This window comes from Hippopotamus amphibius, chromosome 10, assembly GCF_030028045.1.
Source record: "Hippopotamus amphibius kiboko isolate mHipAmp2 chromosome 10, mHipAmp2.hap2, whole genome shotgun sequence".
Lineage (NCBI taxonomy): Eukaryota > Metazoa > Chordata > Mammalia > Artiodactyla > Hippopotamidae > Hippopotamus > Hippopotamus amphibius.
The window spans coordinates 4863258-4878882 of NC_080195.1; the positions used below are offsets into that span (position 1 = coordinate 4863258).

Below are 15625 nucleotides of genomic sequence, written 5' to 3' on the forward strand. Positions count from 1 at the left end.
GTATGATTTGTATAAGTTACATTTTAGTGATTCTCATCCTCTATCATAGATTTGAGTAAGAAGTCTAGAATAGGAACTATAAGGAATAAGTTGTGTGCGTGTGAGAGAGAGAGAGAGAGAGAGAGAGACACAAGAGTGGAATGAGTGGACCTAGTGTTGGCTTCATCTTCCACCAGAGATCAGAGCTGTATCTAATGAGGAGTTTTGATTGTCTTTTCAGCTTCCCAGATGATTGAAAAGTCTGATGATAACACCGTTAAGTCTCTGTGTGAAGCATCTTTGAACCTTTCACATGATACGTTGTGTTCAGGTAAAATTATTTTCTTTTCTGTGATATATTTAAACTTTGAGAATATTATGATTTTTCTTATTTGGAATTTCTTCCGATGAGAAGAACAGTTAGTTAAAAACACTAGAATCCATGAATCTCACCCAGAAATCAGGTATTGTAATAAAAAAAATAGGTATTGTACTAAAATTAAGGCATGAGAAATTACGTGAGTTAAGCATCCTTTAGGTGCCTCTGCCTTTTCTCCTGGGCGTTTGCTTCCTTGGAACAGAATTGATTGCTCATTAAAAAAAAAAATTGTTTGGCTCTTACGTGAACCAGTCTGCATGCAGTTTAAGTTGTACGGTACTGAGAACAGTAAGCGCCAGGGAGAAGTTGTCTCACACAATGTAAATGAATGCATGAACAAGTTGAAAGTATGTACAGATCATCAAAAACTGTAGGAGATTTAAAAAAAAGAGGATTTCTTATTAGAAGCAGTGTTGGAAAGAGTTGGTAAAATTAGAGTTCTGTATTCATAGAGTTGTAAATGTGGGAGCCCTTATTGCACTCTGCATGATCATTTTTTCTGGGTGTAGCCTTTCCAGATGTATCCTATTTCTTAAAATTTTCTCACCAGCCCCCATTAGGGCCACATAAGTAGCAGTGACCCCTAGCAGGACTGCTGGAACTATTACAGACTGTCTTCTGAAAGCCACAGCAGTGACAAATCACAGAGCAGAAGCAAGACATTAGGAGTTTAAACCGAAGCTTCGTTCTGTGCACAGTTTATTCTTTAATCTCTTTGGTGTGTGTTTAAATTATTTGCCTGCGTATTTTAAATAGTCCCCGTCTTTTCAGTTCATACTTGCTGCATGTGTTTCCTACACGTTGGAAACAAGTGACAGGAATAACTGATGCGGTTTCACTGTTGCTGTGTTGTGGGCGCGCTGCTCGTGTGTCTGTACTTCCTCTCAGTCTCCCATTAGCCCTGTGACATAGACCGTGGTGTTGTCCCCAATCTGCCAGTGAGAGAAGCAGGCCAGAGAGAAGTCAGACAGCTCGTAAGAGGTCACCCCGTCTGTGGGTGGCCAAGCTGGGCTTCGACCTAGGCCGTCTGACTTCAGAATTTACACTCCTGTGCCGTGTCGTGCTGCGTGTCCGCCTTTTGAAAAGTGAGCTAAGCTTATTCAGCTGCTAACATTGAACGTGTGCTATGTTTCCAGCTGCCGGCTTAGGGACGCACAGCACCACCTGCCCGCTGGGCTTCGCTCTGCTCCCTGGGGGCTGCCCCTCTTCTTCCTCTTTAGAGGTAGAGCCTGCGTGGTGTCAGTACGTGAAGACACCCCTGTTGCCTCTGGTGTGGGGTTCCTATAAATTGGGAGTCTGCCATCTGTTCAGCAGGCGCTGCACCCCCTCCGAGGAGCCCGTGCGGGGCCAGCAGCTGCCGGTTCCCGCAGGAGTGTCTGTGCTGGGGGCATCGAGGCTGGTGGGGGGCAGGCAGGCAGGAGCGTAAGCTCGGGGTGCTGTGGAATCGTGTGTAGCGGAGCAGGACCTGTGTGGCTAGAGCTGGCGAAGCCTGCGGGGTTTACCGAGATTCTGTGGTGGGTTAGTGCTTATGCAGGTTAGCGTGGGGCGGGGGGAGAAGAAACCGCTTTCAGGAGCTGGGCAGGGCTTCGCGTTGCCTTGGAAATATGTAAGATGTGCGGAGAGTCAGAACCGTGAGATCTACAGGTGGCTCCCTGGAATATAAATACAAAATGAGGCCCGCGGCAGGGAGTCCCGGCAGCCGTGTTCAGTGGTCGGCTAGAGCCTGAACACAGTGGTCCTTCCTTCTGGAGCTGCTGGCCTCCTCGAGGGTTTAGTGACGGGGTGCAGATGCTCTTCCTGCAGCAAGGCGCCCGGGCGAGTGCACATCCAGAACATATTACTCCCTCCCCAGCACCGTTTCATCTGATAAACACAGGGAAGCCCAGGTCGCCTGGTTAGAAATGCCGGCCCGAGGGCATCCTGAGCATGAGGGGAGCTGGGCGTGGGCGAGGCCTTCCTGAACCAGAAGCTGTGCTTAGGAAGTGTCACTTTATGGGTAGATTGAAACTTACTTTGATAATAATTTAAACCATTAAAAAGTTAGTTCTTTATTAATGTTTTCCAGAGGACTCCTTTGCTGATGTTCTGCACGCGTCTTTTGGTGATCTTTGTGGAAGCTCTGGCTGTGGGACTCAGGAGAGGAAATTGGGAGGATTCCTCGATGAAAGTAACAGCGCGGTGTGTGCTTCCTCACCTGTGCTGAAAACGAGCAGTGTCTGTCTGCCAGCATCTCCAGGTTCCCTTGGCCAGTTCACGCCTCAGAAATCCGCCAGCACTCTTTTCGAGGGAGGGGTCCACGGGCAGGCGGATGCTGCAGGCCGCATCACCCCCGATGCGAAACCATCGCCGGGGCAGGCTCAGGGGGTGTTTGATGAGAAGAGGGATTTGTCTGCAACAAAAGGCCCCCCTGGGGGCCATTCACGGCCCCAGAGCTCCTCAGCCAAGAGACAAAGGACTTGGGAGACCTGCAGTCCACCCCTGGGGGAGAGACTGAAGAAGAGGCGGTCCCGCGGGCGGTCCCCGGCGCCCCGCCTGTGGCTGTGGGGGCCGGAGAAGAGCCCGCGGCGTGTGAGCAGCCCTGCCGTCCAGGCTCTGTGCCTCGAGGAGTCCTCGTACGATGATTACTTTTCTCCCGATAATCTCACGGAGAGGCACCCAGAGAGCCTCCTTCCCGGGGCCTGGCCACCTGCCGGCCCTGCCCTGCTCCCCTGCAGGAGGGGCCTTTCCAGGAGGGAGAGGACCAGCCTCCTGGAGTCGGCTGACTTCTCCTGCATTGGCCGAAGCCCCCGGGCAGCAGCCAAGACTGCCTTCCATCTTCAGAAGCCTGCAAACTGCGGAGCAGATGTGGGGTTGAGCAGCAGGGCTTCTGAGGAAATGCCTGCTGCTGAAGAGACCCCAGCGGACTGTCCCCAGGCTGAGGCTCAGAGAAGGGGGGATGCCTGCCTGGGCGGGGGTGCCTCTACCCACGTCCTCGACGGATTCACTCCTCAGAAGGGATGTCGAGGTGATTTCACGCCTTTGGAAGGAAGCAGTAAAGAGATGAAAGGATGGATGGACGTAAAAGGCACACAGAAAGAAGATGCTTCTTCTAAAGCCGTGAATTCCTCTGAAGGCGAAGCACACAGTGATTATAAGCTAAACTTTGTAGGCGACTGTTATGTGGAAAAATCTACAGAGGAAAGGGAAGAGTTACCCCGAGGACATAGAGAAAGTATGTGAATCTCCTTTTACCCGTCTCTCCACTATAAGAATATGTAGTAGTGTGTCCATCTTCCACATTTAGCACAACTTTTTCGTAATTAAATTTCCCCCCTTTTTTTAAACTTTAAAGAATGTATGTTTGATATTTACAATGATAAATTCTTTAACTTCTTGAGGAATAGACGGCTTACTGCCTCATGGAATTTCTGGGTTCCTTGGTCAAACCTGTTACTAGGAATATGTTTCTCTGAATCTTATAGGTGAAAGGAAGAGTGATGTTTCATGTGAGTAATAGATAGGCTAGAGTGAGTGCTATTCCTTGTCTCAGTGCAGCGTCTCCCTGCAACATACTATGCAAAGAGGCACTAGTGGAGGGCTTTTAAAACTGTTTGTAAGGATGAGGCTGTTTATTTTAGAAGGGAAGTTAAAGCGTGTAAGCCATTCATTCTGTTAAGGAAAGACAAAAAAATAAATGTGGAGATAAGTTATCAATATTTATTTTTGAAGAAACCTTGGGAAATGTTAGCTATGAAGAAATTTTTTTTTTAATATTTTGTTTAAATAGTTCATTGTAATAGGCCTTATTAGAGTTCTGTTTATTTGCTTTAAGCATTTTACTTAAATAGATTTATTCCTATCTGTGATTTAATTGTAACCATAGTAACGAACTATGTCATTATAGCAAAAGTAGCAACAATAGAAAACATTTTGCACTTTCTGATTATATAAGCATAGCCAGGTTTTGGCAATCAAAAGTGAAGAAATCTTGAACTTAAGTCATCTTTCCCTAAGGCTGGGTTAGAATTTCCATAAGGCCAAGTTTAGTGTTCATCATTTCGCTGTGCTTTGAATCACTCTGACCTCCCTCTTCAAGTTGGAGGAGTTACAGGGACAGAAATAATCACAAATGTATTGCATAGCTTTTCCTTGGGTATAAACTCCCCAAAATCATCTCACAATAAGAATTTAATTTGTATATTATTAACCTTTTTTTATGTCTGAGCTTTCTAATATAAAATATATAAAACTTTATTATATACTTATAAAATATGTAAAAATATATGAAATTTGACCAACTTTATGTTCTATTAGGGTTCATATGTGTTTTCAAAATATTTATTTTAAAATCATGTCAAGCCTAAAGTTAATATAAAACAGTGGGTGTCCGGAATGGTTTTGGTAGCTAAGAATATCCCGTTCCTGAGCCTTACATTCTCATTCTTCTCAGTTTTCATCTTGTGTATTCTTTCCGCTTTTGAATAATACTTAATGACGTGCAAACATAAGTCTAGTAGAAAGAAAATCTGTTTGCAGGTGTGGAGCACCGTACCGTCCCAGCGCTGTGGACCGTGTCCTCGTCCTGCTCTGGGACTCACCCCCATGTCCAGGGCCCCATGGGGTCTGGGGCACGTGTGGTGTGGGCTCACGGGGTACAGTCTGAATCTGACTCAGATGGAATCAGATATTCTCTGTGTCCTAATGTAAGGACAATCTAGATTCGCCTTGTTTTATATCATTCTGAGAGACAGAAAATCATTGAATTTAGGGCAGGAAAAGACTTACCTACCGTCTACCCTAAACCTAACCCTTTGTTTTATGCTGGTAAAATCAAGAACCATCGATGTCTTAAATGGTCCACGGTCAGCTCACCTGGCATCCCACTTCTCTCTGGGAACCCACCACAGGTAAAAGCACGTGGCCTGCGGGCTGCCTTAGTCTGTAGATGCTGAACTTGTGGAGCAGTGAAGCCCACTCTGTACATCAAGCTGTACCTCTCCAAATCTTTTGTGTTGAAATAAAAGTCTTTTTTCAATTTCTGTTTTCTGTTCACTTTTACTCATTGCCCTTGGCAGTATCTAAGATAGACAGTGTGCAGTAAAGGTTGTGAGAACAAGTTACAAAGAGATTCAGCGGTAAATGTTAACAGAACAGGAATGGAAAGAGAAACTTTTGATTTTTTAAAAAAATAATGACCTTTGAAATCATATTAACCAATAATTTTTTCTTTCTAAACTTTTCATTCTCTAGTTTCATAAAAATACACAAATACATGCTCAATGGAAGAGACATTGCTAAAAAGAGTGAAATCATCCTGTCCTACTCTCCTCACCTTCCTCTTTTCGTTAGTTCATTTCACAGCTATTTCTGTGCACCTGTCCCAGGGTCCCTTCTAGATCCCAGGGAGACGGCAGAGAAGGAGGCAGCCCCCCTCCCCGACCCCCAAGAGAGGTTACTTTCTAGGGAGGAGGGAGGGTAAATGAATGCCAGCATCATGTCAGGTAGCGAGCAGCGTAGGACAAAAGTGGGCTGGTTAGGTTAGGGAAGGCTTCTCAGAGGAGGTGACGTTGGCTCGTGGGGGGGGGGGGTACCTTGTGGCTGGGAATCGTTTTTCAACCCGAGGAAACAGCAAGTGCAAATGTCCTGAGGTAGAAAATACTCACAGGAGCTGCACTGAAACCACCACTGCAGTGACAGCGCTCTAGGCTGAGGGAGACTGGAAGTGTGGTCAGAGGCCCCCAGGAGCCTGGGTGGTTTTGTGTTTGAGTGTGATGAGACGCCACTGGGGGGTTTTAAACAGGGAGCAACCAGTTCTGATTTATGTTTTAGATGTAACCCTGGGTGCTTTATGGAGAAAAGGCTGTGGTCAGAGTGTGTGCTAGGGACAGTCTGCCAACAGTCGTGTGTTTCCTGTTTCCGTCCAGACATTCCGTGTGTGTGTGTACAAACACACAAATGCAGGGAGTGCTTTAAGGGGCATTTTATTGCATACATAGGATTACATTCTCCTATTGCCTTAAAAGTACGATTTTTTGAAAAATATGGTGTTTCCAAAGCAGTATCAACAGAGCAATAGATGTACCTTATTTTAAAATATATTTCAGGAGTCAATGAAATTTTTCTGTACTGAGTCAGATAGTAAGTATTTCAGACTTTGTGGGCCAGGAGGCAAAATCAAGGTATGTAGGTACTTACATAATGAGAAAAAGACATTTTTACAGAATTTTTATTGACTAAACTCAAAGTTGAGTATAATTTTTATGTCATAGAAGTCTAATGAGAGTAGAATTCTGCTTTGGGGAGGAATAACTTCATTGGGGTTCGGATTGAGTGATCTCATCAAAATTGATTGCAAATGTCTATTAAGGCTGATGTGTGATAAGATTTTACGTATTTCCTGTTTGGAAATGCCATTTCACACAGGTAGACTACCACTGGAAAGCAGACGGTTTCCACCCACACGTGCTTGCCTAGGAGAGACCTGTGGGCTTCTGTTAGAGTGTCCCCTGCGTGTGCCTTGTAGTGGGTCCTCCCTGTGCAGGTGAAGCCCCCACCCCCGTTGTGCAGTCGTGTGGCTATGGAGTGAATCCCCTTTGCTCTTGCCTCAGGGTCTGTAAAGTGGCGCTGGAACTGGAGCTTACTTGTGGGAAGTAGATCCACATCAAATGTGCACGAGAATGCAGACCTTGTTTCAACTTCTGGCACCACAGGACAGGAAGTATGTAAAGCCGGTAGATGCTACTTATGTGCGGAAATGGTTCCCACCCCCATGGTACTGCTGACCACAGCTCTTCAGAGGACCACCTGAGGTCGGCTTTCATTGCCAACTAGATAAAGACATCGTCCTGCATCAGCGCACAGCTGGGCTGCTGCCTGTTCCTCAGTAACAGGGTGGATGGAGGGGTGGCCACACACAAGAGCAGAAAGAGATCCTCTCTGCGCCCGCAGCCTCACTCTGGTCCCTTGTTTGCTGTGGATGTTGGAGTAACATGTCAGCGCAGACACGCCTTTTCTAAGCAGTTTGGCCACATCCAATTATTAGGGTCTTTTTCCTAAGTAATAGTTACTGGTAGAGGCTGATGAAGGCTAGTTCGCACTCTTCTACAGGCTCTGCCAGCTCTTATTGAAAGCAAGTCTGCAGACGTGCAGGTGTTATTAAATACTGGCAAGCAGATGGGCAACTGTCCACGAGTCAGAGCTATGTGCTGAGGTCCCAGGTCTTGTCCTTTAAGTAAACTGTCTGTACCTGATCTGCAAGGTTCACCAGAGGCAGGCAGTGTTCTCAGGGCTTGTTTCTAGAAACTGGTCAGCATGAGGCCCCTAGATAACCCTCAGCCCTTCAGTTTCTCATAGGGCCACGTTGGGACCAAGTCTTGGATATGACCACCAGGTACCAGCTATGGCACGTGCCCTGTTCATACGTGGGTAGGAGGGCCCTGTGATAGTTTAGCCAATCCACGAGTCTAACCGAGAGACATTTCTGGCTTCTATGACTGATTTAACAAGCTGATGATGTCACCAGTTACAGCTCATTTCTTTTATCCATTTTGCCAGTTAACAAAGCATCTAGTATTGGGGGGAGGGTTTAGAGGAGTTGTCTCTAAAGTGTGATGTTTCTGTTAGCCTGTTAGCTCTCCGCTCCTGGAGGGGTGTTTTCGATAGAGAAGAACTAACACACGTACTTGGTGTCTCACAGTCTATGATGCAGTGTCTTAACTTACAGCCTCACAGCACTGTGTTGCTCTGCCTTAGTGCACTAATCCTTGGGATAGAAATGGCAGCTGGGCTCTGTGCTGACTTTGGTGGGTTGGTTGGTGGTCACGGCCTGTGTCTCTGAGTTGGGAAGGATTACGAGGCTTCATCTTGGCTTTGAAGGAAAAGGTGACATGAACAGTAGTGTCTGCTTAGAGGAATGATTAACATGGTTGAGTTAGGGGGTGTATTGGATCATCACTTTTATTGATGGAGATTGTAGGCAAAAATGGTATAGAAATTGTCTGTAGAAGGTATTATTTTGTATATTTCTTCACTCATAACCCCAGGCAGAGAATTGCTTCTGTAATTTCAGATTCGTTTTGCAGCCTTTTGAGAAAGTTTGATCATCTTATTTTGATGTATTTGATACATCTCATTGAAATCATCAGGCGATATACCATTTTCAATTGAACTAATTTAAAATACTTTATATATGTTTTACAAAAACAAAGCCCATCAAATTATAGGCACTTAGATATTCTTATTCAATGTAGAATATTTTGCATATTCTGAATATTTCTTCATTTAAGAGAAAGTATGATTTACTGTTGTACCAAGTAAGTAGGCATACATGTATTCCTCAAATATTTTAAATTGAAGATTAATTACTGTACTTTTGAACAATTCAAGTAATATGCAAATATATTCAGAAGAGTGTTTCTCCACATCCTCTTCTCCAGAACCTGCCGGTCCACTCACTGGAGGTAAGAAATCCTAACAGCTTAACGTAGCGGTTACTCAGCCTTAACAGGAAGGCTGGCTACAAGGAGAATATTAGAAGCTATTGATTATCTGACTGCTTGATTTGTTTATTTGTATGTTCACTTATTCGTTACTCACCTGCTGTGTCCAGCACATAAGCACAAGGGGGAGCTAATGATGTAAAGCTCGGTCCTTTTTCCTTAAGGGGCTTAGACATGCAGGGAAGATGCAGTCATGTTAGTCCACACACAAGGGTCAGAGGTTCAAAAGATGGAGAGATGACTCCCAGTGGGAGAAGTTATATGGCAGTAAAACGGACGTACATACTTAAAGTCCATATTTTAATTATCTCTACAATGATTTATAATTGTAGATGTTAATTTATAAATTATGTGATCTTATAATTTATAAAAGATGATTCCACATCATCTTTTGAAAATCATGATTAGATTTTTTGTTTTCATCTTGGTTAACAGTGAACTTGATATTTTAGCAGATGAAAGTGTGTGCGTGTGTGTGTGTGTATGTGTATATTCTCTCATCAGCTGAGTCTTGCTTGTTTAGAACCTGTGAACTTGCACATATCCCAAACCCCAAAAGTATACATGGAAAGAATTTTTCCTGGGTGGCTTTTAAGGCTCTTTCCACAGTCTTAAAATTCTACATTCTACCTCGTTCTTAAATAATTCATTATTCAGATTTTAGGAGCTCAGAAGAAATTTCTCATTGGAACAGTGTTAACATTTTGTATTGATTAGTATACACCTTTATTGTTAAAATTATGGATTCTTAAATCAACCTTCAGAAGCCTTTTTTGTCTTTGATGTAGTTGATCTTACAGAGTGTCTTGTACCGCTCTGTAAGTGCTTTAATATGTTATTGGTAATAGTATTATCATTTAATTCTGTGTCCTGGAAGTAGGGAAGTCAGATGTGCAGGAGGATAGATGTTCGGAATGCGTTTATTTTGTATTTCTCTGCCTTGGACAAAACCTTGACTTGGATCAAGTTTCTCATAGGAAATTTAATGGTTTTCTCAACCGTATGTTCTCTGCCTCCAGAGAGATCTTCCCTGAGTATCAAAAGTATCTCCTAATCCTGCTCATCTCTGTTGGGTGAGGGAAGGTAGTGATCTAGCTAATTTCCTCCAAGAGGCAAGTCCGTTCACTTTCTCTCTTGACGTATCAGTATTTGATGATATTGATAACGCAGACAAATTCCTAATTGGTGAAATTTCAGGCAACATAAAGAGACATTCTGGGCTGTGAAGTCCTTTTCTCTCTGTATTGGATCATCTTTTGAAAATGGAGGCAGTGAATCACTTGTATAATGAGAATGAAAACGAAGGGAGAGAAAAGAGTCTAGGATTTATGACTGGTCCTGGCTGGTGGACAGCACTCATCAGGCTGGGACACGGTGAAGGAAGAACAGCTACAGGATGGACCGTGGCACGTCGGCTGAGATTCCTCGGAGGCGTTCACGACCCATGTCCGTTAGGGGGTTGGGTTTATCCAGCCACACCTCAGCTGGGAGGTCTCAGGCAGAGACATCGAATTAGGGCCCTTCAGGGATGGGCTTTGAGGCGATGACAGCCCACTTAAGGAGCAAACACAGCAAGAGTCTCCAAGAGGTGGGAGAGCTGGGAAGACGGGGGTCAACGTTTGCCCAGCAAGCTGTGTCAACGCATGGAGTCTGCCTGTTCTCTCCTGCCTCGGCATTTGCATCTGCTTTGGGTTTACTGATGCCATCCTTAAAGAGAATGTATTAGTCACGTCTGTAGCTGTTGTGAAATGCTGTTTTAACATAACCACGTAAAAAATCATTTGCTTATATCACCTTGTGACTTCATGATTGTGAAAACGTCATTAGCAATGTCAGTCTGTCTTAAGTAAATTTTTTTTAATTTATTTTTATTTTGGCTGCGTTGGGTCTTTGTTGCTGTGCGCGGGCTTTCTCTAGTTTCAAAGAGCGGGGGCTAGTCTTCCTTGCGGTACGCGGGCTTATTATTGCAGTGGCTTCTCTTGTTGCAGAGCACAGGCTCTATGCCCGTGGGCTTCAGTGGTTGTAGCACATGGGCTCAGCAGTTGTGGCTCGTGGGCTCGAGAGCGCAGGCTCAGTAGTTGTGGCGCACGGCATGTGGGATCTTCCCGGACCGGGGCTTGAACCCGTGTCGCCTGCATTGGCAGATGGATTCTTAACCACTGAGCCACCTGGGAAGTCCCTGTCTTAAATTTTGAATGACTCTATTGCATATTCTGGATCTTTATATCTACAAAATGCTTCACAACATATTTAATTGTTCTCAGCTAGAAAGGAGACAAGCGGCTGCTGCAGAATCTTTTTAACACAGATAGACTCTCCAGCTGCAAACTTATGGTTCAATAGCAGGATGCTTTGGATCCCACATGAGGCCACTGCTTTTCTTATTTTTATACACTGTTGTTTTAAGTAAATATTTGTTTTCTAGAATAGATCAATAGTGGGTGCAATTAATATTCTAATTACTTTTAATCTTTGTTGGTAACAGATTGCATCCCAGTTCTGCCCTAGAGGTTAGGAGATGTCAGCATTTTCAAAAAAAAATTGTTGAATGTAGTGGAAAGTAGTAGGTAGGTAGATAGGTAATCTTCAAAATGAGTAAAGGTAGGAAACTTAGCATAGCTAGATCTTAGCACACACTATTGTGTGCAGAATACCCTTTCACGTGGTCTACTAACCCATCAGCTCCAAGAAAGGTCTCTGTTTAGCTAGCTGAAGCCGCCGCCGGGGTTGGGCATTCACCTGGGACTGAAATAGGCCTGGGAGAGAAGTGAGTCACAGGACAGAAATACAGGCTTGCTGGGGAGATGGTGGGATCGCATGACTGGGTTGAGCCTCTGAAGGAATCCTGTATTGGGGTTTATAGGTGCATCAGAACCTGACCTTAAAACATTTTGGGGGCCCAAGTTGCAAATAACTAGTTTGAATTCAACAAAAATACTTAACCATTGTTTTTCTGTGCTTTGTTTTCACTGAGCGAAAACCCCATATTTGAAAGAAGAGTTAAAAGTTTCAAATCAGACCCTCGAAACTTAATTATTTCTGTTTTATCAGAGCATCCTATATTATTAGAAATACCTGCACAACGGTCATTCTCATGTGATTTTTAATTCCTGATGGCTCTTAAATCATGTGTCTTGTGTTATGTTCATTTCTCTGTCTACATCGTCTGTTGGCTTGCGAGCTCCCTAAGGGTGGGGACAATATTTGTGTATCTTTGCATCTTTGGGGGGCAGCCCCTGAGCACTAGATATTTGTTGATAAGTGCATCCGTGACCGAGGGGGATGACGTGGAAGGTGGGTGCACGGCACGGCGCGGCACAGCTGTGGCTGGGACCCCAGTGTCCCCAAGGCTGCTGTGTGCCCTTCATGTCAAGATCTGCGTTATCCTACTGAGACCGTGTAAGTGGTGGCTGGTATGCTTAGTCCTTCTTCAAAACGTCAACTAAGAGAATGAGAATAAGCAGCACATTATGAAGTTGTAGCAGTGGATGAATCAATTCAGTTACGTACTTCACACACCACTGTTGGTTACTTAGAGTTTCTACACTGTTGAGCATCTGATGAAACTACATTTCGTGTGATGACTATCTTCTTTTTTTAAAAAATTTATTTATTTACTTTTTTTTTTGGCTGCGTTGGGTCTTCGTTGCTGCTCACGGGCTTTCTCTAGTTGTGGAAATCGGGGGCTCCTCTTCCTTGCAGTGTGTGGGATTCTCAGTGCGGTGGCTTCTCTTGTTGCAGAGCATGAGCTTTAGGTGCATGGGCTTCAGTAGTCGTGGCAAGCAGGCTCAGGCGTTGTGGCTTGTGGGCTCTAGAGGGCAGGCTCAGTAGTTGCGTCGCACGGGCTTAGCTGCTCCGCCGCAGATCTTCCCGGCCCAGGGATCGAACCCTTGTCCCCTGCATTGGCAGGCGGGTGCTTAACCACTGCACCACCAGGGAAGTCCCAATGAATATCATCTTTATGGTTTGTGTGTCTTAATGACAAGAGGTTGGCCTAAGGTGGATGTTTGTGGGGAGTAAAATCATCACCTGTCATTTGTTGACTGTAACCTGAAACTTTGTACTGAAGACTGTTTTCTAGAGTAATTCAAACTCACCCCAATACTAAGATGACTTATTTCCTCTAATACAGAACTGCCTTCTCTGAGAAGCTGGTTTTTGATCATTATGTAAAACCCTAAGGATTGGAGTTGGAATAGTGCATAAGGCATAGGCATCATCTTGTCATCAATTGGATGAATGGGACTCTGTGGAACTAGTATATTGTCACATGACAGACACAGTTGTTTCTGACCCTTGAGCTAGTGAATTGCTTGGGATGTTGGAGTGGAATAAACTGAATGTTCTAACTAGACCTCAAAGAGCAAGAAGTGTGCAATGTTTATTTTAAAAGGCTATACTTTCTTGTTACCAGAATGCATAAGTAAATTAAAAAATTTTTATTCGGGTTAAATTGCATTAGTATTCAGTCCACGTAAAGTTCTGACTAATCTTCAGTGCACTTGGGTTTTAGGTGTTAAAAGTGGACCAGTGAAGCAGGATGTTTTGGATGGCTCATGGGAAAGCTTCAAGGACCTCAACAAACCTCATGAGGAATCAAGGAAAAGAGAGAAGGGCCAAAAGGTTGGTGCATGAAAATATTGTTTTAAACTTTCCGATGATGCCGCGTCATGATGTTCTGCACTGGGTTAATGAAATATAAACTCCTCTGCCCAGCTTGTATTAGATTTTAAAAAATGAATTATGGGTGGATGTTGGGAAACTCTGACAATAAAACTGAGAACGTTGGTCACATTCAGGGCAGAGAGTTACTGTTGGTGGAGCAAGCCTCCTCTTGCCCCTTTGCCAGGGCATTTCTCGCTTGTAAAAATGCCACCAGCTTCCCTCGAGCAGGGAATATTGGTCGTGCCAGCGATTGCTGTTCTATAATCTGAATAAACAGTCACTAGGTAGGAGGTGAGGAACCCGACCATCTTCCATTTGGGAGCTAATCACGGTTTGACCCAAAGCCAACAGAGGGAAGGGTCTTTGGGCTGCATCTCGGGCACGGGTCCTCTGTGGCTGCAGCCTCGGAACCTGGCTCTTTCTCTGAGGCCGTACCGTGTTCTCATTGCACTGAGGCTTCCGCGGATAATGTGTGTGGGGGGAGACTTTACACGTGTTGATTCTTCAGCTTCTGCGCTCATTGCTGAAGTTTTGAATTAGCCACTCATTATCTTGTGCCTGGTTTTTATGAGGCCAAGAAGGTAAAATAGAGTGAGACCTGAATTCCAAACGACAGAGGACAGCTGTAGTGATGAACAAGGAGCAGTCAGGAAGGGAGACCCTGATTGCATGGGGAGCCTACCCTGGGGCATCCCGCTGCTAACATCAGGCCCAAAGGGGCAGACGGCCGCTCTCTCCGAGGGAGAGAGACGGGACACCTTCCCATCATGGCGATGGTTAAGAGAAGTTTAGAATTACTATGAAAGTGTGTTGCAAGTTGGCAGAAACTTGGATTTCTTTACTGATGCCTTGTGGTTTGTCTCAGAAAAAAATGGAGCAAAAAATTGGAAAGGAGCCACATTTCAGGTGGAACCACAGATTAGTGGGGAAGGAAATTGTCAAGCCCCCTAACATGTGGGTGGCAGGAGCGACACCAGGCCCTTGGCTTCCTGTGTCATGATGGCAGCGGCCCTCCTGAGCCTGGCACAGCTTTCGTACCTGCCCCGAGGGTGGCCTCCCTGTGACTGTGCCTTGAGAGAGAGCTGGTGCCCTGCGGCTGCATTTCGGTTGTGTTTCCTTGTGTCCCAGTCTTCTTCCTTATCTTAGCATGGCCACTTAACCTTTATTCTTTGGAAAAATTAAGGAAAAAACCTATTTGGCATTCATTCCACTGATACGTATGAAGTGGGGTACCGTCTACGTCCTCCTCCTACAGATGCATCCCATTAGTGCTGCAGGGGAGTGACCACTGCTGGTTCTGTGGGAAAGAATCACCTGGAGGACTTTTTTTCCCCAAAGGCCTGATGTATCTCTCACCACCCCCCCCTTCCCCTTTGGTAACCATAAGTGAGTGTTCTATTGGGTTGGCCAAAAAGTTCGTTCAGTTGTAAGTAAAAATAAAAGACATTTTTCATTTTCACCAAAAACTTTATTGAACAATGTGTTCATTAACGGAATGAACTTTTTGGCCAACCCAATACATCTGTGAGTCTGTGTTTTGTAAATAAATTCATTTGTGTCATATTTTAGATTCCACATATAAGTGATGTCATATGATATTTGTCTTTTTCTGTCTTAAGGACTTAGTATGATAATCTCCAGGTCCATACATGTTGCTGCAAATGGCATTATTTCATTCTTTTTGATGGCTGAGTGATATCCCATTGTCCATATGTACCACATTGTCTTTATCCATTCATCTGTCAGTAGACGTTCAGGTGGCTTCCATGTCTTGGCTGTTGTGAATAGCGCTGCAGTGAACACTGGGGTACATGTATCTTTTCGAATTATGATTTTCTGCAAATATATGCCAGGAGTGGGCTCACTGGATCATCTGGTAGCTCTGTTTTGAGTTTCTGAGGAACCTCCATACTGTTCTCCACAGTGGCTGTACCAATTTACATTCCCACCAACTGTGTAGGAGGTTTCCCTTTTCTCCACACCCTCCGCAGCATGTATTGTTTGTAGATTTTTTTGATGATGGCCATTCTAACCAGTGTGAGGTGATACCTCCTTGTAGTTTTGATTTTCATTTTTCTAATAATGAGTGACGTTGAGCCTCTTTTCCTGGGCCTGTTGGCCTTCT

General features: G+C 44.6%; 1 protein-coding gene across 6 annotated transcripts in view; it reads left to right on the forward strand.

The window, feature by feature from the left end:
* The window catches only part of MCPH1 (microcephalin 1), a 231755-nt gene that overhangs the window by 34286 nt on the left and 181844 nt on the right, over positions 1-15625 (forward strand). For 5 of the 6 annotated variants that reach the window (XR_009047717.1, XM_057696999.1, XM_057697000.1 and 2 more), the window contains 3 exons: positions 221-310; positions 2424-3569; positions 13349-13458. Coding sequence is in view for 5 of the 6 variants with exons in the window: in XM_057696999.1 (XP_057552982.1) it covers positions 221-310; positions 2424-3569; positions 13349-13458 (1346 nt within the window). In the remaining variant the exon portion in view is untranslated. The remainder of the gene's footprint in view (positions 1-220; positions 311-2423; positions 3570-13348; positions 13459-15625) is intronic. The other variant, XM_057697003.1, reaches the window with a different exon arrangement.